This window comes from Stegostoma tigrinum, chromosome 5, assembly GCF_030684315.1.
Source record: "Stegostoma tigrinum isolate sSteTig4 chromosome 5, sSteTig4.hap1, whole genome shotgun sequence".
NCBI lineage: Eukaryota > Metazoa > Chordata > Chondrichthyes > Orectolobiformes > Stegostomatidae > Stegostoma > Stegostoma tigrinum.
In genome coordinates this window covers 117298445-117321085 of record NC_081358.1, presented here as the reverse complement: position 1 = coordinate 117321085, position 22641 = coordinate 117298445, and the positions used below count along the sequence as shown (strand labels likewise).

General features: G+C 43.1%; 2 protein-coding genes and 1 long non-coding RNA gene across 8 annotated transcripts in view; 2 read left to right on the top strand and 1 right to left on the bottom strand.

Moving 5' to 3' along the window:
* Nucleotides 1-19780, bottom strand: part of prelid3a (PRELI domain containing 3A) — a 35574-nt gene extending 15794 nt beyond the window's left edge. For 2 of the 4 annotated variants that reach the window (XM_048529138.2, XM_048529141.2), the window contains exons 1-4: nt 13203-13383; nt 10520-10688; nt 6750-6839; nt 2682-2752 (exon numbers count right to left, since the gene is read on the bottom strand). In XM_048529138.2, the coding sequence (XP_048385095.1) occupies nt 2682-2752; nt 6750-6839; nt 10520-10688; nt 13203-13234 (362 nt within the window). In that variant the 5' untranslated portion in view covers nt 13235-13383. Of the gene's footprint in view, nt 1-2681; nt 2753-6749; nt 6840-10519; nt 10689-13202; nt 13384-15446; nt 15794-19503 lie in introns of those variants that run through there. The other 2 variants (XM_048529140.2, XM_048529139.2) reach the window with 2 other exon arrangements.
* Nucleotides 15755-16442, top strand: LOC125451675 (uncharacterized). The gene is made up of 2 exons (XR_007247352.1): nt 15755-15859; nt 16135-16442. It is a non-coding gene; the product is annotated as an uncharacterized LOC125451675 (long non-coding RNA).
* A 96-nt stretch (nt 19781-19876) lies between the features above and the next one.
* The window catches only part of afg3l2 (AFG3-like AAA ATPase 2), a 54532-nt gene continuing 51767 nt past the window's right edge, over nt 19877-22641 (top strand). For all 3 annotated transcript variants that reach the window (XM_048529573.2, XM_048529574.2, XM_048529572.2), the window contains exon 1: nt 19877-20109. In XM_048529573.2, coding sequence (XP_048385530.1) covers nt 20020-20109 — 90 coding nt within the window. In that variant the 5' untranslated portion in view covers nt 19877-20019. The remainder of the gene's footprint in view (nt 20110-22641) is intronic.

The window sequence follows — 22641 nt, the reverse complement described above, 5'->3', positions numbered from 1 at the left end:
GCAAGAAGCATGGAGAATGTCAAAAATGTACTCTGGGTGGGGGATTTCAAAATCCATCACCCAGGGTGGCTCAGTAGCTGCACTACTTATCAAAATGGTCAATCCTAAAGGACACAGCTGCTAGACTGTAGCAGGTGGTATGGGAACCAAAAATAGGGATAAGCATACTGTCTTCATCCTCAGATGCATGGAGACATGGGAGTATTGATAAAAGTGACCACTGCACAATCTTTGTGAGACAATCCCCCACTTTCACATTGACAATATTTTACATCATGGCATTATCACTATGCTAAATGGTACAGATTTCAAACAGATCTATCAGCTCAAGACTGACACGCTTGGGCCATCAGCAGCAGCAGAATCATATTCCAACATAATCTCATATGCCTGTTATATGCCCCACTCTACCATTACCATCAAGCTAGGGTATCAACTCTGGTTCAGTGAAGAGTGCAGGAGAGGATGCAAGTGCAGATGTACCTAAAATCTAGTGAAGCCAGAAAACAAGGTCAACTTACATGCTAAACAGTATAGCCAAGCAAGTAATATATAAAGCTAAGTGATTCTGCAACTAACAGATCAGATTGAAGATCTGCAGTTTTGACACATCCAGCCATGAATGGCAGTGCACAATTAGACAGTTTATGGAAGGAAAGGGCTCTACAAAATATGCCAAGTGGGTGATCCATCTCAGCTTCCTCCGATGGTTCCCAGCATCTCAGATACCAGTCTTCAGCCAATTGATTCACTCCATGTGATATCACGAAACTGTTAGAAGCACTGGATAGTGCAAAATCTGTAAGTTCTGGCAACAGTACTGGAGATTTGTGCTCCAGAACCTGCCACACCTCTGGCCACACTGTTCCAGGTTCTGTTGTTCCTAGAACCTAACAACATGGCAAATAGCTTATGTACACAAAAAGCAGGACATATCCAATCTAGCCAATTACTAATGCATTGGTTGATTCTCGATCATCAGTAAAAGGATAGAAAGTACCATCAACAGTGCTATCAGAAATAACCTGCCTGCTGACAAGTTTCAGTTCTGCCAAGGCACTCAAGTCCTTGCTGTATTACAGTCTTAAATTCTTCACTGGTTAGAGTCATATCTGAAAGACAGGAAATTGGTTGGGATTGCTGTTGATTTGTCATCTCGGCTCCAGGAGATTTCTACAGGGTTCCTCAGACTAGTATTCCAGGCCCAACCATTTTCAGCTGCTTCATCAATGACCCCCCTTCCAACATAAGGCTAGAAGTAGGGATGCCCACCAATGATTGCAACAACAAATGCAACTCCTCAGATAATGAAGCAGATCGTGTCCAAAATCAGCAAGACCTGGACAGTATTCAGCCAAGGGTTGTAAAGTGACAAGTAACATTTGCAACACACAAGTGCCAGGCAACGACCATTTCCAGTATGAGACAATCAACTGCCACCCCTTGATACTCAATGACTTTACTGTCATTGTATGCCCTATTGTCACGATGTGGGGGTTGGCAGTTTACTTTTGACCAGAACCTCAACTGCACTAGCTGTACTCCAAGAATATGTCACAGGCTAGGAACACTGCAGCTGGAAACTCACTTTCTGCCTACCCAAAGTAGGGAAGTCCACAAATTACAAGGCACAAGTCAGGAATGTGATGGAATTCTCCCCACTTGCCTGGATGAGTGCAGCTCCAACAACACTCGAGAAGCTTGCCAGCATCCAGAACGAAGTGGCCCATTAGATTGGCACCCTATCTGCAAATGATCACTTCTTCCACCTCTGATGCTCAGTAGGAGCAGCGCAGACCATCTACAAGATACACTGGCTAAAGTTTCTTAAACAGCACCTTCCAAACCCATGACTGCTTCCACCTGGAAGGATAAGGAAGCAAATACATGGGTACACCACCAACAGCAAGTTCCCCTCCAAGCCACTCAACATCCTGACTTTGAAAGAACGGTGTTATATCTCCATGTTATTCAGTCAAAATCATGAAATTCCCTCTGTAATGCTATCTTAGGCCTACCTACAGCACATGGACTGTAGTTGTTCAAGAAACGGTTCACTACCACCTTCTCAAGGGGAACTGGGGAGGGGTATTAAATACTGGCCAAGTGAGTACCCACGTTTTGCAAGTGAATTTTCACAAAAAATGCTCACAGTTGTTCATCACTGACCAGGCTTCTGTTAACTTACATTGAAGAAATCTTTATTTAAGTTAGATTACAACATGTAGAGGGAGGTAGTGGTTTGGTGGTAATGTCACTGAACTACTAATCTAGAGGCACTGAGTAATGTTCTGGGCTCATAGGTTCAAACCTTAATGGATTTTTAAAAATTAGTAAGTTTAAAATTGAAAGCCTCAGTAATAGTGCTTTGAAACTGTCAGCTGTAATTTCAATTTAAAAATCTGGTTTACCAAAACAATGTAGAGAAAGAAACCTGGCTGTCTTACCTGGTCTGGGCTAAGTGTGAATCCAAACTTATAACAGCACGTTGACTATTAACCATCCTCTGAAATGGCTAAGCCAGCCACTCAGTTCAAAAACGATTCGGGATGGACAACAAACGTTGGCCAAACCTCATTAAAGAATAAGTAATTTAAAAACTTTGTTTCATTACACAGATAAAAAATATTCAAAAAGCAAGATTTAAGCAGTTAAATGTTAAGAAACTATATTGAACTTACTTTTCTGGATTCTCAGGATGAGATCGATACATTAGTCTTTCATCTACTGATACAAGGTTACTGAGAGTTATCTATAACAAAAGTAGTGAATAGGATTCAATCTCACCTGAAATGACATCTTATCATTAAGGTAGCTGCTCTAAGAATAGAACATGAACATGTGTATCAACAAAAAAAAGTTAAAGACAAAGATATTAAAACATCCGCTTTTTTAAAAAACAGTGGCTACTCATAACAAGTATATTATTGCAGAATGACTCAATATGGTCAGGTGTTAAAAGTTTACACGTTCTCCTCAGAGCCTTGCACATTCTTCCTTTTCAGATAATAACGCAATTCCCACTTGAATGTCTCAATTGAAACTACCTCCACCACAACCTCAGGCAGTGCATTCCTTAACCTAACCACTTGCTGCAGGGAGATTTCTTATGTCAGCATTGCCTCTTTTGTCAATGCTAATAAACAAGAAATTCCAATCTACTCAGTCCAGATTGCCACTACTCTGCACTATTGTCTCATCACTTTAACTTTCTAAGTCTCATACAATATTAGCAATCACTACCATATTTCATCCCTGTTACGACTGATACTCTCCATCACTGTATAAGGATGCAACATCTACTTACTGACCAGCAAACGTTTGAACAGAAGTTTTCAGTTCCAGACCTTATAAGCAAGGATACCACAGGTAGATGAGTTGAATTACTGAGAGGTAGCTTATGTTAAGTTAATGGACATGGTTAATACTAATGACATATTGATCAGCCGCCAAAGTCCTTAGCTAAGAATTCGTGTGCTAATCTGTTCCTTAAAGAATTAACATAGTTTAACATTAAAAAGTATCTGGATGTAAGTTTGCTCGCTGAGCTACAAGGTTAGTTTCTCAGACGTTTCGTCACCATTCTAGGTAACATCATCAGTAAGCCTCCGACGAAGCGCTGGTGTTATGTCCCACTTTCTATTTATCTGTTGAACTGTGGACATGAACCTCAAGGTCCCTCTGCTCCTCCACACTGCCAATAATCTTTCCGTTAACCCTGTATTCTGCTTTCAAGTTTGTCCTTCCAAAATGAATCACCTCACAATTTTCAGGGTTAAACGCCATTTGCCACTTCTCAGCCCAGGGGAAGGACAAACTTGAAAGCAGAATACAGGGTTAACGGAAAGATTCTTAGCAGTGTGGAGGAGCAGAGGAACCTTGAGGTTCATGTCCACAGTTCCCTGAAAGCTGCCACCCTGGTGGATAGAGTTGTTAAGAAGATGTATGGTGTGTTAGCTTTCATTAATAGAGGGATTGAGTTCAAGAGCCGTGAAGTTATGCGCCAGCTGTACAAAAGCCTAGTTCGGCCACATCTAGAGTATTGTGTCCTGTTCTGGTCACCTCATTACAGGAAAGATATGGAAATGTTGGAAAAGGTGCAGAGGAAATTTACCAGGATGTTGCCTGGAATGGAGGGGAGGTCTTACAAGGAAAGGTTGAGAGAGCTGGGGCTTTTCTCTTTAGAACGATGAAGGATGAGAGGGACTTGATAGAGATGTACAAAATGATCAGAGGTATAGATAGAATAGGCAGCCAAAGACTTTTTCCTAGGGTGGGGTTAGCTATCAGGAGGGGGCATTGTTTTAAAGTAAATGGAGGTAGATATAGTAGAGATGTCAGAGGTAGATTCTTTACTCCGAGAGTGGTCGGGATGTGGAATGCATTACCAGAGAGGGTAGTGGAGTCAGCCTTGTTAGGGGCACTTAAGTGGCTATTAGATAGGCAAATGGATGATAGTATAAGGTAGAGGTGGAGGTTAGGTAGACCTTAGGATTAGGGTAAAGGTTCGGCACGACATTGTGGGCTGAAGGGCCTGTACTGTGCTGTACTGTTCTATGTTCTGTGTTCTATGTTTTGGTTTTCTTGGGTTGGTGATGTCATTTCCTGTGTTGGTGGCGTCATTTCCTGTTCTTTTTCCTCAGGGGATGGTAGATGGGCTCCAAATCAATGTGTTTGTTGATGGAGTTCCGGTTGGAATGCCATGCTTCTAGGAATTCTCGTGCGTGTCTCTGTTTGGCTTGTCCTAGGATGGATGTGTTGTCCCAATCAAAGTGGTGTCCTTCCTTATCTGTATGTAAGGATACTAGTGATAGTGGGTCATGTCTTTTTGTGGCTAGTTGATGTTCATGTATCCTGGCGGCTAGCTTTCTGCCTGTTTGTTCAATGTAGTGTTTGTCACAGTTCTTGCAAGGTATTTTGTAGATGACGTTCGTTTTGCTTGTTGTCTGTATAGGGTCTTTTAAGTTCATTAGCTGCTGTTTTAGTGTGTTGGTGGGTTTGTGGGCTACCCTGATGCCAAGAGGTCCGAGTAGTCTGCCAGTCATTTCGGAAATGTCTTTGATAGGGGAGAGTGGTTATGGACACCACTTTGATTGGGACAACACATCCATCCTAGGAGAAGCCAAACAGAGACATGCACGAGAATTCCTAGGAGCATGGCATTCCAACCGGAACTCCATCAACAAACACATTGGCTCCAAATCAATCTACCATCCCCTGAGAAAAAGAACAGGAGATGACATCACCAACCCAAAGAAACCTAACCAGATAAATAGTAAGCGGGACATAACACCAGTGCTTCGTTGGAGGCTCACTGATGATGTTACCTAGAATGGTGAGGAAACGTCTGAAAAGTAACCTTCCAGCTCAGCGAGGAAACTCACATCCAGAACCTCAACCTGAGCTACAAATCTTCTCAAAACTTGCTATTTAAAAGTATCACGGCATAAGGGCATGAAAAAGAGTTTCACAGCTGATTAATCATTTCTGAATACAATCTCTACAGCACTCTGGGTAAACACCGCAACCAATTTGAATACAGCATGATCCCCCAAAAATCATCACATCAATCTTTTTAATTTACTGGTGGAAGAAAAGATTTTGGATTGGATCTTATAAGAAGAACACACTGTAAAGGTAATATGAGATCTTGTATGTCTATGAGAGGGCTTAACATCTTATCCAAAGGATGGCATTATTGAAAGAGCAGCATTCCTATAAGACTGCGCTGGAGTGCCAATTTATCCTAAGTCAAGTCTCCAAAATTTGCAGTAAGTCTTTGACCATTTGATTCACACAGCAGCGGTGTCAAGTTTGACTCTTACTTCACAAATATAACATGATTAATACAAGGATTTCAATGTTGTGTTATAACACTCCTGTGAAGCATTTTGGAACTTTTATTACTTTAGGGATGTTATACAAATACAAATCGTCATTGCATCCTTATTGCATTGATTCAGTCCATTCAACAGCTTTCACTGGCGTAAGAATGCAAATGTTATCTTATTCTGCCACTACTAATGCAAATCTCTGACCAATAGTACAAGGAGGATTTTTCATGCCAAAAACAACTTCAAAAGTCTTGAGATATATCTCAAATATAGCAATCCATGAAGATGGAACAGAGCAAAATAGACTTGCGCTAACTTAGCATTTTATATGCCCCTGAATGTTTCAAAGTGCTTTATAGCCAATGAAGTTGAAAAGGTAATCACAACTGTAATCTAGGAAACAGAGCAGCTTCCACGTACAGCAATGTGACGATAACCCGATCATCTTTTTTGTGAGGATAAACTAAAGAATAAATATTGATCAGAACACTGGGGATAATTTCCCTGCCCTTCCTTGGACTGGTGTCATAATTTCCTTTACAATTGCTTGAGTAGGCAGTAACACTTTTATTTAATATATGATCTGAAAGCTAGCACTTCCAACAATGCAATCCTGCACTGCTCTGGGTGTCAGTCTTGAGTACTGCACTGAAGCCAGTGTGGAACCTGAACTATGAATAATGTGACTCAGATATGAGATATCAGAGTGATACCAATTGCGCCACATTGGACACTCGAAATTCAATAATGCAAAGCTTTTCAAAGAGGACAGTGTCCCTGTATAACTATTATGTGTAACATCAATTTTTATTTCATTAAGTTGCATGGAGAAGCAAGAAAATGTATTTGAGAGATGTACGTTGCCAGATTATACAGACACTCACATCGCTAAGAATTTCAAACTCATCTACTTACATTAGAAGAACTAAGTTCCATTGTCCGTTCAACTGGATCTACAACAGAATGTTCTTTAATATACGTTGTGGTCCTGCTTGTACCTAGTATCTAGCAAAAACACATTACAGAGGTTACAAAGTGAAACTACCTTCATTGTCTTTAATTCACTGTAATTTCTGACTAATACTTAGTGAACAGAAAACTGAATATTATTCAAGTTTGGTTGAGTCAAATGAATTTACTTAAGAATTAGGAGTAGGTTATTTGGCCTCTCTAGATTGCTCCATCATTTTGTAAGATTATGGTGGATCTGATTGCGACTTGAACATGTGATGATGCTGTCACATTAAAAAGGTTATTTTGTCCTGGGTGTTCTTGAAGAGAGATTGTAAAGGCAGAGGTAATGAACTGCTGACTGAAGACAGCTTAAGTAAACACCTTGGCAGGCCGAAATAACAAGGTGTAGAGCTGGATGAACGCAGCAGGCCAAGCAGGATCGGAGGAGCAGGAAAGCTGACCTTTCGGGTCTCGACCGTTCTTCAGAATCAGCTTCCCTGCTCTTCTGATGCTGCTTCGCCTGCTGTGTTCATCCAGGTCTACACCTTGTTATCTCAGATTCTCCAGCATTTGCAGTTCCTACTACCCCTTAGCAAGCTGAGGTGTTTCTTTTTTAAAAGCAGCTTGAATTGTTGTGGCCAGCTCTCAGACTAGGCTTTCTAGTTTTTTTTAAGCTGTAGCAGTCAAAAGCCATTTGGAGTCTCAAAAGAGTTGGTAGCTTCAGTGAATGATTTCTAGCTGCTTCTTTCTCTGAAATCGCTGATGTTTTCTTCCTTGAATTGGAGAACTGCATGTAAGAATCTGTGTCTAGATGTGCCTTTTTGCCAAGCAGTATGTTTATGGGATGTCACTGTATCGGAATATTTAATTAGTAATAGGTACTGCATCTATTCGGTTAAGTTTTCCAATAGTTATATTATTCAAAATTCCTCTTAACGATAGTGTTTGAATAAATTGTTTTTTGCTTAATGTTGAGTAGGTTGAACAGTATCATCGCATTTGGAGCAGGCTCTTCACATCCATGTTTAAAATAAGAACAAGTTGGAGTCTAGGCTACCTCCTTAGAATATTTTGAGGGAGTCTGGTCTGGTCCATCACAAACTCTACATTCCCACCTACCCCCAATAATCTCTAACTTCTCTGTAATGAAGAAGCTACCTGAAAAGTATTCTATATTGCTGCCTTCACCACTCTATAGGCAAGAAGGTCCAAAGACTCAACATGATCTGACAGAAAGAAATTCTCTTCATCTCTATTGTAATGGATTCCACCGCCAACCCCACCTATTTTTAAACTCTGATCCCAAGTTCTAGACTCTCCCACAAAAATCTTTGGTCAGGAAAAAATACTTTTCAGTTTTCACTCTCTAGGGATATTATCAAGTCTTTTGGAGATTATAAATGCATAAATGGAACATAGTTACAGGGGCAATAAGCTTACATCTTTTATTACATTATTTTACATCACAGTGAGTATTGGAATAATTTCCTTATAACATACCATACCACCCATCAGTTTAGAAATCCTTCCAGGCTACTTAGCTGCTGAATATATAACAGCGTAAAGTGAGTCTGGAAACTTCCTAATGTCATTTATGTCGACACTACACAGAAATGCTACAATCAATACAACAGCTTGTAAGAAATGTGAGTTGGCTAAATTACTTGTAGCTTTACACTGTTAATCAGATATGCATTTTCAAACAGATTACCTAACATTCTCATCATTAACCTGAGATCTAAGATTTCTGTCATGGCTTAGATACACGTGGTTTCTTAAAGGTAACTAAATTGACAAGTCATGATCTTGGATCGGGGAGATGCTAAATGAGTATTTTGCATCAGTATTTACTGTGGAGAAGGACATAGAAGATATAGAATGTAGGGAAATAAATAGCAACATCTTGAAAACAATGTCCATATCTTAAAAAGCATAAAGGTGGATAAATACCTGGGACCTGATCAGGTGTACCCTAGATCTTTGGAAAGCTAGAGAAATGATTGCTGGGTCCCTTGCTATATTTGTATCATCGATAGCCATAGGTGAGGTGCCAGAAGACTGGAGGTTGGCTAATGTGGTGCCACTATTTAAGAAAGGAAAGAAGGAAAAGTCAGGGAATGATAGACCGACGAGCCTGACATCAGTGGTGGGCAAGTTGTTGGAGGGAATCCTGAAGGACAGGAATTACATGTATTTAGAAAGGCAAGAACTGATTAGGCATAGTCAACATGGCTTTGTGCGTAGGAAATCATTTCTCACTAACTTCATTGAGTTTTCTGAAGAAGTAACAAAGGAGATTGATGAGAACAGAGCGGTAGACGTCATCTATATGGACTTCTGTGACGTTTGACTAGGTTCCTCATGGTAGACTGGTTAGCAAGGTTGGATTACATGGAATACAGGGAGAACTAGCCATTTGGATACAGAACTGGCTCAAAGGTCGAAGACAAATGGTGGTGGGGGAGGGTTGCTTTTCAGCCTGGAGGCCTGCGACCAGCCACGTGCCACAAGGATTGGTGCTGAGTCCATTGCGTTTTGCCATTTATATAAATGATTTGGATGTGAATGTGGGAGTTATTGTTAATAAGTTTGCAGCTGTCACTAAAGTTGAAGGGGTAGTGGACAGCAAAGAAGGTTACCTTAGAGTACAATTGAATCTTAATCAGATGAGCCACTGGTCCAGGGTCGGGTGGGGGGGGGGGGGGGGGGGGGGGCGCAGGTAGAGTTTAATTTAAATTAAGTGTGAGGTGCAAATCAGGGTAGGACTTATACTTTTAATGGTAAGGACCTGGAAGTGTTGCTGAACAAAGAGACCTTGGAGTGCAGGTTCATAATTCCTTGAAAGTGGAGTTGCAGGTATATAGGATAGTGAAAGTGGCGTTTGGTAAGCTTGCCTTTATTGATCAGTGCATTGAATATAGGAGTTGGGAGGTCATGTGGTGGCTATACAGGACATTAGTTAGGCTACTTATGGAAAACTGCGTGCGGTTCTGGTCTCCCTGCTATAGGAAGGACGTTGCAAAACTTTGAAGGTTGATTAAAGATTTACAAAGATGTTGCGAGGTTGAACTATAAGAAGATGCTGAATAGGATGGGCTATTGTCCCTGGAACATTGGATGCTGAGGGACGACCTTATAGAGGTTTACAAAATCATGGCGGACATGGATAGGGTAAATAGACAAGGTCTTTTCCTGGGGTGTGGGAGTCCAAACCTAGAAGGCATGGGTTTAAGGTGAGAGGGGAAGTATTTAAAAGGGACCCAAGGGGCAACTTTTTCATGCAAAGGGATATGGGCCAAATGCTGGCAAATGGGACAGATTTATTTAGGATATCTGATCGGCATGGATGAGTTGGGCTGCAGGGTCTGTTCCCATGCTGCACATCTCTATGATTCTGCTGAATGGTGGAGAAGGTTTGAAGGACTGAGTAGACCACTCTTGTTACTTGTTCTTATGTATGAAAAGAACATATTACTAGTTTAGCCTTCATGTGCAATTTTTTTTCAGTTTACTATTCTTCTGGATTTAATGCAGAAATCAGATTATTCTGCACATACTCTTGTATGGGTCAAATGTACAAACTGGCATCTAGACATGAGTGATTCATACAAATTAAGATATTGCACCATAAAAACCTCTTGTTGATTATGGCTCTTTTAGTTTAGTAATATTAACCAATGGGTATCCAAATAAACAGAAAATATTGTACAAAATGATGCTTATGGACTTACAGCTATAACAATGCTGGGGAGGCCCCACTCGGTGCTAAGCAGACGATAGCTATGCAGTCTTCCTCGAGTATCAAGATTTCTCTCCAACACATCCACTCCTACCACATTGGGATTCATGGGATTGGGGTATTTACGCATCGCAGCTTTGATAACTGTCTCCCAGGGATGGCTAAACAATATAAATCATATACAACGACATGGTATATTAGCCAACACCACTGTAACGGAAATGGAAGGGAACAAGTGCGTGCAAATGGCAGTTATAAAATGGTCACCTTAGCCAAATGTACAATCAGTTTAGGTATATGTATATGGCAGATACTTCAAATGTTCATGCACTGAGATATAGTAATGCATAGTGAATCACTGCACAGAATTTATTGTAAAAATATTCGATCATTTAATTCAGCAAGAAAGATAACAATCACTTTTCTTCTATGCTGCAGACTATGCCTCATCTTCTTCATTCAGAATTCAAAGAACAGTACAGCACAGGAACAGGCCCTTCAACCTTCCAGGACAGTGCTGAAATATGCCTTCCTAAACTAAATATATTTTGCCTCTACATGGTCCATATCCTTCTATTTCCTGCCTATTCATTCCTGTCAAGATGACTCTTAAATGTTGCTACAGTATCTGTCTCAACTGCCTTCTCTGGCAGCACATTCCAGGCATTTACCATCCTCTGTGAAAAATACTTGCCTCTCACATTTCCATAAGCTTTCCCCCTTTTACCTTAAGCTTGTCCCCTAATAATTGACATTTCTACCCTGGGAAAAAAACTCTAAATATCCATTCTTTCCATGACTCTGATAATTTTGTAAACTTCTATGAGGTTGTCTTTCATCATCTTACATTCAAATAAAAACAAAGCGAGTTTGTCAAATCGCTCCTCGTGGCTAATATATTCCAAACCTGGTAACATCCAGATAAACCTATTCTGTACACTCTCCAAATCCTCCACATGCTGGTGGTAGGGTGACCATAACTGTATGTAATATTCTATATGTGACCTAACTAAAGTTCTATACAGCTGTGGCATGACTTGCCAATTTTTACACCCTGTGCCCTGATCAAAGAAGGGAAGCACGTTATATGCCTTCTTAATCACCTTAATCACTTGCGTTGTCACATTCAGGGAACCCCATGGATCTGTACACCTAGATTTCCTCCCGTACATTGATGCTACTAAGTATTCTGCCATTTACTGTATACTTGCCTCCTGCATGAGATCTTCCAAAATGCAACACCTTGTATTTGTCCGGATTAAACTCCATCTGAAATTTTCTGCCCAAGTCTCCAACCTATCTTATCCTGCTGTATCCTCTGGCAATCCTCACGATCCACTGCTCCCTCAATCTTTGTATCGTTCACAAACTTACTAAGGCTACCTACATTCTCCTCACTATCCACAGCTCCCCTAGCTTATGTATCATCGACAAACATAATCTTCTCCATTCTCCTCCAAATCATTTTAAAACTACAAGAAACAGGTGTCACAGCACTGATCCCTGTGGAACACCACTGGTCACAGATCAAGGAAATTGAGTAATGGAGATTTGGAAGCTCATCTTGCAAACAAATACAGCATCAAGCTTGGGAAGGGTTGGAAGCAGTGCCAAGAGAGCAAATTTTGTGGCACAGACCAAAGACAATTACTTCTGTTCTGCCAATGAAGGAAATGTTTGCTCATGCAGTACTGCATGTTGAACAAGCAATTTGAAAACTAAGAGGCTGTGGAGGGAGTTTAGAGCTAAGTGACAAGGTAGAGATCAGTGTCACAAATGAAACATGACTCCAATGTTTTTGGATGATGTTGCTAAGGAGCTGTGCACAAATGGGAAATAGGAGGTGGTAGGAGTTGTTTGATCTAAATTCATCTCTGGGGGAGTCTGCAGCCACAGTTTAAGAAATGCACCCCCAAAAATGCAACCAGATACACCAACAGTCTGAATCCCTAGTCAATATAACTAGGATCACCACCACATCTGTTCCTAAATAAAAGGCTAGGCGTGCAGTAAACAATTAAATACCTTCCAATGGGAAATGTTACTTGTTTTTCACAGATGCGCACAACCCTTCACAAAAATAACAGTCCTCCAGTTCTTTCTGCAAAAGCAGAGTCCCAGGAGCCTATAAATCTGCAAGGCACATTTTTGTGCAAAATTTGTTGATTTCTGGAGAACCACAAACTAAGTTGCTCAAGCAGATTTAAACATAGATTCAGAAACGGTTTCATGTCAGCTTCCAGCACCAACAGCCTGATCCAATCACAGAGAGTATGGGGCAGGCAGGAATGCTAAACCACAGCCAACAGCCCCAAACAAATTCTTCACTTCTGTGTCAGGCCAGACTCCCAACTTCCTTCTCCCCCTCAAGCCAAACCCCAATCCCCTCCCTCTTTCATGCCAGGACCTCCAAAACACCACCTCCCCTCGGGGTGGCTTCAATCCCCTCCGCCTGAGGCTGGACCCAAAATCACTCATCATCAGGCTTGAACACCCAACTCCCACTTTCAACCCACGCCACATCTCATAATGACGGGGCCTCGCCTGCCCCACGCCCTTCATGTCAAAAACCACTCTCCCTCTCTTACCAGACCCTCCCTCGGTATTCCTCAGGCCGGGCCACCTACACACCCTCACACTACCCCCTCAGGCCTGACCACAATCCCTCTGCCCACCTGAAGTGGTGCTCCGAGCTCCAGATCTTCATGGCACCGGAGGCCAGGCCGCACTGTGTCCGGGAAAGGAGCTGCTCCCTGCACCCAGACCCTTCACACTGGCGCCAGCAGCTCCTTCAGCTCTGCCGCTCGATCTCCACCTGACAAGACGAGCGTCTATCTCCGGGAGATGGAGGCATCACAACCCCGCCCACTAACCGCTGCCCCGCCCAGACATCGCGTCACCTCTCCGCCCACTACCGCATACACGCCCCCGAAGCGTCATCGCTCCGCCCACTAACGGCGCAGTGCCCACGGATTGCGTCACCCCCCTGCCTTGCCGCCAATCGACGCCTGCTCCAGCGACGGCGACCCCGCCCACTGACGGAAGAAGAACAGAAATTGCTGGAGAAAGTCAACGAGTCTTAGCAGCATCTGTGGCAAGAAAACAGAGTTAACGTCTTTTGATAACAAAATGTGAGGCTGGATGAACACAGCAGGCCAAGCAGCATCTCAGGAGCACAAAAGCTGACGTTTCGGGCCTAGACCCTTCATCAGACGTCTTTTGAGTCCGGTGACTCTTCTTCAGTACTCCTCTTTGAACGATGCAAACACACTAACAAAGGGTCCCGACCCGAAACGTCAACTTTCCTGATCCTCGCCTGTGTTGCTCCAGCTCCACACTGTGTTTTAACTACACATACCCATTTTTTTAATACAAAAGTTTCAGCGACGACATGCAACAGCTTAAACTGGGGAGCTAATAAGTATTTTCATTATAAATTTAAGTGCTACGTCGTATAATGTGTAGTCAACGTTAATAAAGTATATGTAGAGTTAGAGTCAGAGATCACAATTTGACAAGACATTTTACTTACACCCAAGACAAATAAAGGAACCTCCTCGCAATGGAGAAATTGTACCAGATGATAAGCCCCTTCATCGCTAACCATTTGGGTTCAACTGCCTAGTAGTAGTAGCCATGTTCCTCAGCACCAGAAACATTTTAGATGTTGTCAGACCCAATAACAAGAATACCTCAAAAACAACTTATTAAAACAAGGGTTAGTAGGAACTGCAGATGCTAGAGAATCTGAGATAGCAAGGTGTAGAGCTGGATGAACACAGGAGGAGCAGGAAAAAGGGTCCAGGCCCGAAACGTCAGCCTTCCTGCTCCCCTGATGCTGCTTGGCCTGCTGTGTTCATCCAGCTCTACACGTTGCTATCTCTTATTAAAACAAGGAAATGGTTTGAACTTCCTTCCAATAGGGTTCTTTACATCATGCGGCAATGTTTCTCATCGCCTGCAATCAAAAAAAATTGGGTTTGTCTATCGTGTTGAAGAATCCAATAGACATTTGACACAACTATAATGTATAATATGACATTCCTCATAAGTGTCTAGGCTAACGTTAAGTTATTGGTTTACAACAATGGAGCATGCTTTCCGTAGGTGTCATGCTTAAAGTGATCCAAAGTAAAATGGAAGATGATTTCTTTAGACCTCAGGAAACAGCAATCATATAAGCATATTTTTAAACCCTAAACTGAGTCAGCCTTAACACAACAGCTAAGTTGTTTGGGCTACTGTCTACAGTCCATTTCTTCTGATGAAGGGTCCTGACCTGAAACATTGACTTTCCTGCTCTTCTGATGCTGCCTGACCTGCTGTGTTCCTCCAGCTCCACATTAATTTCACTCTGACACCAGCATCCGCAGTTCTTGCTGTCTCTTAGCGATATTGTCTGATTAAATGTCTTGCAATATAGAATATAGAACAATACAGCGCAGAACAGGCCCTTCGACCCTCGAAGTTGCGCCGACCTGTGAACATATCTAAGCCCCTCCCCCTACACTATCCCATCATTATCCATATGCTTATCCAAGGACTGTTTAAATGCCCCGAATGTGGCTGATTTAACTACATTGGCAGGCAGGGCGTTCACGCCCTTACCACTCTCTGAGTAAAGAACCAGCCTCTGACATCTGTCTTAAATCTATCACCCCTCAATTTGTAGCTATGCCCCCTGTACAAACTGAAGTCATCATCCTCAGAAAAAGACTCTTACTGCCCACCTTATCTAATATGCCGTTACTCTTATAAAACCTCTTTGATAGTTTGACATAAAAATATCTTAGCAAGTTCAAACACTCGAATGCCGACAACGCAAAGTTGTTTTCTTTGCAACTTGCTGTGTTGAGATTTATCTAAGTTTTTTTATTTTAAAAAATACATTTGTTTAATTTCACATGTAACTGTCTCACCTTGTATTTCATCTCAATATTCACGGTATAATGTATGTTCGTTGGTCGATCCTCTCACGGAATTGTTGGCAGGCATTGGTCATTCGAACAGTTTCTAGTCAGTGAAATAGGATTCTAGGTCAAAAAAGAGAAAGAACAGCGAAAAAAAGTATGAAAAACAGCACAAGAAAACAGAAAGACCAAGACTGGCAAATGCGGTATAGCAAGTTGATGACAAAGTCCATGGCAGTGGTTTGATTCAAAGTAACATTGTTGAGATTTCTGGTGACGTGCTGCGCCAAAGAAAGATGACTGCCAGAGGTTAGCCTACGTCATGACGCAACACGCTAACTTCTATCCAGCATGTATCCAGTCAGCCGCGGGACACGTTGTTGCAGCCTCAGGGAGCGCAGAAGAAGTGACAACGCCTGGAGGTTGTACATTTTAAATGTTATGAAATTTATTATTAAACGTTTAAAAAACGAAGGAAGCAACAGCGGGTCGAGTCCAAACGTTTTGCTCCCAAGCGCACAGCGAGTAGTGATCTTGAGGTTCCTGCAAATGCAAAAATGACAGGTTACGCGGGCTTGTGACATGGTGATACGGGTTATCGTGATCTTGAAGCGATTTCTTGCTTGTCCATGAGGCTCAAAGGAGAATTTTCTGCTGTTCATTCCCTGTTTGATACATAATATTTTGCCTCTCACAGGAGATTGCAGCCGAAGGAGAAAGGGATATGAGAGATAATGGGAACTGCAGATGCTGGAGAATCCGAGATAACAAAGTGTGGAGCTGGATGAACACAGCAGGAATGAGTTGGTTGCATCATATCAAAACAGGAGGGTCTTGGCGGAAGATAAAGTTGCTGGAAAAGCTCAGCAGGTCTGATAGCACCTGTGAAGGAGTCTTGGCGGACTGTGATCTTTGTCATTTTTTTAAACTGAAGTTTTTTACCAGTGAATTAGAAATGTATTAACCTCTAAGTATAAGCGTGTCTCCAATGTTTCTTACCATGAATTTGCATTCACTTTATTTTAGTCTATGTTGGGATAGTGCATTTGTCTGCAGGATTACGTGACATTCGCATCTCCAAAGTTTGGTTACAAAACCTACACTAGAATTCTCCTGCTTCCTTCACTTTTGCTTGACTTTATCTATATAGATTGCGTGTTCCTGCAATCCCTTAGGTCAGCTTTACATATTACATTTTAAGTCTGTTGAAATCTGTTAGAAATGATGCTCATTTAACGAGCCGGTGTCCTGCACCATACCAGGAGAGTCCTTTATGAACACGGCGATTCCACCTACCGCTGCCCACTACCCCCCCAGCTGTTCTGAAAATATTTTGTTTTCTCATTTGTGTTTGATATCTTTGCCTTTTTATACAACTGTATTTGTTTCTCAATACATAAAAGTCTTTCCTACCCTTTAATCCTGAACACTATTTAAGTTGGTCATCAGATACAAAGATGTAAGCTATTTCAGGCTGTCAACAAATATTCTTTTATTTTAATTTTAAGGCATAGGTTTTCAGGTCGAACTGTAAAACCCAAACCTCTGGAAAAATCAGGGTTAGGAACTGTGCAATTTCTGTCGAAGGTTGTCCCAAATGTCTATTTTTTAAAAATTCATTCGCAGGATGAGGCATAGCTGGCTAGGCCAGCATTTATTGCCCATTTGTAATTTCCCAGAGGGTAGTTACCAGTCAACCACATTGCTGTAGGTCTGGAGGCACATGTGGGCCTGTCCTCAAAGGACGATAGTGAACCAGATGGGTTTTTCCCCTGACATTGGATTCATGGTCATCATTAGACTCTAATTCCAGATATTTATTGAATTCAAGTTTGAACCCAGGTCCCCAGAACATTACCTGGGTCTCTAGATTAACAATCCAGCGACAAAACCACTGCCTCCTCACTCTTTGTGACAGGATTAATCAGCGTACTCTGTTATTTCACAGAATTAAGTGTAATGAACAAAGAACACAATGGGGGGAAAAAACCCCTTTTACACAACTAGTGGTTACCGTCTGGAAGACAATATCTGGGAACCTGGTAACAGGTTCAATTGTGGCATTCAAAAGGGAATCGAAATATTGGCTGAAAAGGGACTACAAAGTTAAAGGGAGAAGAAGTTAGAGACAAAAAAAAACTGCAATTGCTGGAATCCAAGGGAGACAAACAGGAAGCTGGAATACCACAGAGATAATGGGAACTGCAGATGCTGGAGAATTCCAAGATAATAAAATGTGAGGCTGGATGAACACAGCAGGCCAAGCAGCATCTCAGGAGCACAAAAGCTGACGTTTCGGGCCTAGACCCTTCATCAGAGAGGGGGATGGGGTGAGGGAACTGGAATAAATAGGGAGAGAGGGGGAGGCGGACCGAAGATGGAGAGTAAAGAAGATAGGTGGAGAGAGTATAGGTGGGGATAGGTCAGTCCAGGGAAGACGGACAGGTCAAGGAGGTGGGATGAGGTTAGTAGGTAGATGGGGGTGCGGCTTGGGTTGGGAGGAAGGGATGGGTGAGAGGAAGAACCGGTTAGGGAGGCAGAGACAGGTTGGACTGGTTTTGGGATGCAGTGGGTTGGGGGGGAAGAGCTGGGCTGGTTGTGTGGTGCAGTGGGGGGAGGGGACGAAGTGGGCTGGATTAGGGATGCAGTAGGGGAAGGGGAGATTTTGAAACTGGTGAAGTCCACATTGATACCATATGGCTGCAGGGTTCCCAGGCGGAATATGAGTTGCTGTTCCTGCAACCTTCGCGTGGCATCATTGTGGCAGTGCAGGAGGCCCATGATGGACATGTCATCTAGAGAATGGGAGGGGGAGTGGAAATGGTTTGCGACTGGGAGGTGCAGTTGTTTGTTGCGAACTGAGCGGAGGTGTTCTGCAAAGCGGTCCCCAAGCCTCCGCTTGGTTTCCCCAATGTAGAGGAAGCCGCACCGGGTACAGTGGATGCAGTATACCACATTGGTAGATGTGCAGGTGAACCTCTGCTTAATGTGGAATGTCATCTTGGGGTCTGGGATAGGGGTAAGGGAGGAGGTGTGGGGGCAAACCAGTCACAAACCATTTCCACTCCCCCTCCCATTCTCTAGATGACATGTCCATCATGGGCCTCCTGCACTGCCACAATGATGCCACACGAAGGTTGCAGGAACAGCAACTCATATTCCGCCTGGGAACCCTGCAGCCATATGGTATCAATGTGGACTTCAACAGTTTCAAAATCTCCCCTTCCCCTACTGCATCCCTAAACCAGCCCAGTTCGTCCCCTCCCCCCACTGCACCACACAACCAGCCCAGCTCTTCCCCCCCACCCACTGCATCCCAAAACCAGTCCAACCTGTCTCTGCCTCCCTAACTGGCTCTTCCTCTCACCCATCCCTTCCTCCCACCCCAAGCCGCACCCCCATCTACCTACTAACCTCATCCCACCTCCTTGACCTGTCCGTCTTCCCTGGACTGACCTGTCCCCTCCCTACCTCTCCACCTATACTCTCTCCACCTATCTTCTTTACTCTCCATCTTCGGTCCGCCTCCCCCTCTCTCCCTATTTATTCCAGTTCCCTCTCCCTGTCCCCCTCTCTGATGAAGGGTCTACGCCCGAAACGTCAGCTTTTGTGCTCCTGAGATGCTGCTTGGCCTGCTGTGTTCATCCAGCCTCACATTTTATTAGCTGGAATAACACAGCAAGCCAGGCAGGATCTGGAGAAAAGAGACACTGGGTGAATTGCTGATCCAAGTCTGTGATACCTCTTGCATGCGCTGTCTAATACAACTTTGACTGAAACTATTTTTCCTGCAGTTTTCAGTGACCGAGTGGATGGATTATTTTTAGGACATTTTATTTAATAAGTGCAAAACCGACCTATAAGAGCGTGTTGATATAACAGGCATGTGAGACCATCTTGCCCCACTTACATTATAACATACCAGCTCTCTTTGCGGGCCTGTAGAATTCGAATAGCTTGAAGTGGGCAAGTTGAAAAATCCAAGCATATTTGTATTTAAATCCAGGCGGGAAAAAGAAAAAAAAACGAATTTCAGATTGTTAGATGAGGTTGCAGTTTGTCTCACCTCTTTTGGCGATGCTAATTCCTGTTGTCAATATACCAGCACGATGTGGGAGAGCAAGAATCACTCAAACAACTCCTTCATCGGGTGACACGAGTATGAAATCGTAGGAATCGAGCAAACAAATAGCGAGGAAAAGACAGGTTAAGAATATAAAGAGACACACGGATGGGAACAAACAGCAGCACTGACATAGGCAGTACAAGAGAAAGGACATGGCAAACTTGCCACAGACTGTGGTGGGGGGGGAAGAAAGAGTTTCCCCCTGAGTTTGTCGCAAAGAGCGACGTAACTGTGCGGGGGCAACGTGACGAACAGGGGGGCGGGGTGACGTTGTAGCGTCACGGCACGCAGACACGCCCACTGATGTCCGACGACGGCCTTGGAGGGGGAGGGGCAGAAATGGCGGCGGCGGCGTTAGTGGTAGGGTGATTAATTCGCTGCTTAGACGTTGCTGAGGAGTATCCTGTAACTGGACAGGGGAGAGAAAGAGAAAAGAAAAGAGATACTCAGCAGGCGATGGCGCACCGCTATGTCGTGTTAGCCGGTTGCTGCCGGGGCTTGTATAAAAGTTTCGGCCCTCAGCGCATCAGCCGAGCCTGGAGGCCGGTGAGTAAATGGCAGAACTTAGAGCAGAGCAGGGTGGCGGCGGCGTGTTTACACAGGCAACAACCGCCGGTAACATCACTCCTCCACTCTGTGGTGGTACTGTTTAAAATGCGTGCCTGCCTGGTACCGACAGGTTTGAAGTCGTTGACACGTGACGTTAATCAGTTTGTAGGGTTAGATCATAGATTCCCTGCAGCAAGCTATTTGGCCCATCGCGTCCACACCGACCCCGTGAAGAGCAAAAACAAAGTCGCTGGAAAGCTCAGCAGGTCTGGCAGCATCTGTGAAGGAAAAACCAGTTAACATTTCGGGTCTAGTGACCCTTCCACTGAACCCTGTGAAGGGCATCCCACTCTGTCCCTACATTTCCCATGATTAATCCACCTAAACTGCACACCCCTAAACACGATGAGCAATTTAGCATAGCCAATCCGCATATCCCGCACATTTTTGGATTGGCCTGGAAGAAACACCACACAGGCCGTGGCCCGCGGTTCGAATTGAACCGGGATCCCCTGGCGCTGAGAGGCAGCAGTGCAAGCCACTGTGCCGCCCTTATGATTCAACCAGTGCCAATAAACCAAAACCAGTAAACGTCAGATAATGCCTTAGAGATTTGCAAAATGATGTAATTTAGTTCGTGGTTGTGACAGGATAATTTCCCCCAACCCTGAAATAAGGGTGCAGGGCATCTTGATCAAACTATTGGAACATACTGCAGCCTTGTAACGTAGATTTATAGACTGTGTGTGCCAGATAGTTGTACAGATATTTTATCTTCTAAGTCACTTGCTTGGGCTTGGATGGAGTGTTCTCTTATTCTGGGCTGCACACTTCAGAAAGCATGGCAAGGCATTGGATAAGATGTAAGTGTGAATAGTGTTTTGGTCACATGGAGTGAGGAGAGCCCTACATTAGTTGGAAAGTACTGGGGATGGGCACACAAATAGGAAGGATTTAGAGGGATATGGGTCAAATGCAGGCAAATAATTTAGATATCTAGTCACCATGGACAAGTTGGACTGAAGGGTCTGCTTCTGAGCTGTGTAATTCTATGACTCTCTACATAAGACCATGAGATATGGGAGATGAATTAGACCATTCAACTTAGTCTTCTCCACTATTTCATCATGGCTGATATGCACTCGTCCCTGTCACTGAGGTTCATGTTTAATGTCTGTTCCCAGGCTTGAAGACAAAGTTAGTGCTGACACTTCAGTGTAACACTGTTAGGGACTAGCCATCGCGAGGCGCTGTCTATTAGATGGAATGTTAAACCAAGGTGCACTCTGTAGGCTGGTGGATGTGAAATGTCCAAGGACATCATTCTTAAGAAGAAAACAGCAGTTATCCCTAGTGCCCTGACCAATATTTATCTCTCAGTCAACACTGCAAAAACAGATTATGTCCTGTCATCGCATTACTCTATATGAGAGCTTGTTGCGTGCAAAGTTGGTTTCCATGTTTCCTGCATTCCCACAGTGACCATGCTTAATGTCTGTTAGTCTTTCGAGACTTTCACTGTTTATGAAAAGCAAGTTTTTTTTTTCATTTTTACCTATGATTAGGTTGATGCAACTTTGCTGCAGGATCCTTAGAATTCGCTCCCCAAATTAGAGCTATTTCTCCTAAAGAAATGAGTCAAAAGGAAAATTAAAGATTTTTCTTAGGAATAAGTTGTAAGATGTTCCCTGGGCCAAGCTTAATATATTTTAAGGTAATGTGATGTGCTTACTCTGCATCAGTGTTTGCAATTAATCAATGACAAAGCAGGACATGTGTTGAAAAATATTTGCAGCAAAAAAATTGTGGCTGTGAATTTTTAAGATTGATTTTCTGTGAACGGTGCTATTAGGATGCTGAGAAAGTCCACTGAACAAAAAGCACTAATTCATTGTTGTATCGGAGTATGAAAATGATTCCAGAGACCAATTTCTGTTATTGTTGCAGAAGGCTGTGGAGACTAAGTCTACGAATGTCTTTAAGGCAGAAGTAGATACGTTCTTGATTAGTGAGGGGATCAAGGGTTTTGGCGAGAAGACAGGAGAATGCGGTTGAGAAACATATCAGCCATGATAAAATAGTGGAGCAGACTTTAAGTTGAATGGCCTAATTCATCTCCTATATCTCATGGTCTTGTGTAGAGAATCATAGAAGTGTACAGCTCAGAAGCAGACCCTTCAGTCCAACTCGTCCATGCTGACTAGATATCCTAAATTAATCTGGTCCCATTTGCCTGCATTTGACTCATATCCCTCTAAATCCTTCCTGTTTGTGTGCCCATCCCCAGTACCTCTTAAATGTTGTAATTGTACCAGTCTCCACCACTTTGGCAGCTCATTCCAGACATGCACCACCCGCTACACAAAAAAGTTGCCCCTTATGTCCCTTTTAAAAATTTCCCCTCTCACCTTAAACCTATGCTGTCTATTCATAAAGTCATACGGTGTGGAAATAGAGTTTTGGTTTAACCAGTCCATGCCGAATGTAATTCCAAACTAAACCAGTCCCACCTATTCTCTCCTGGCCCAT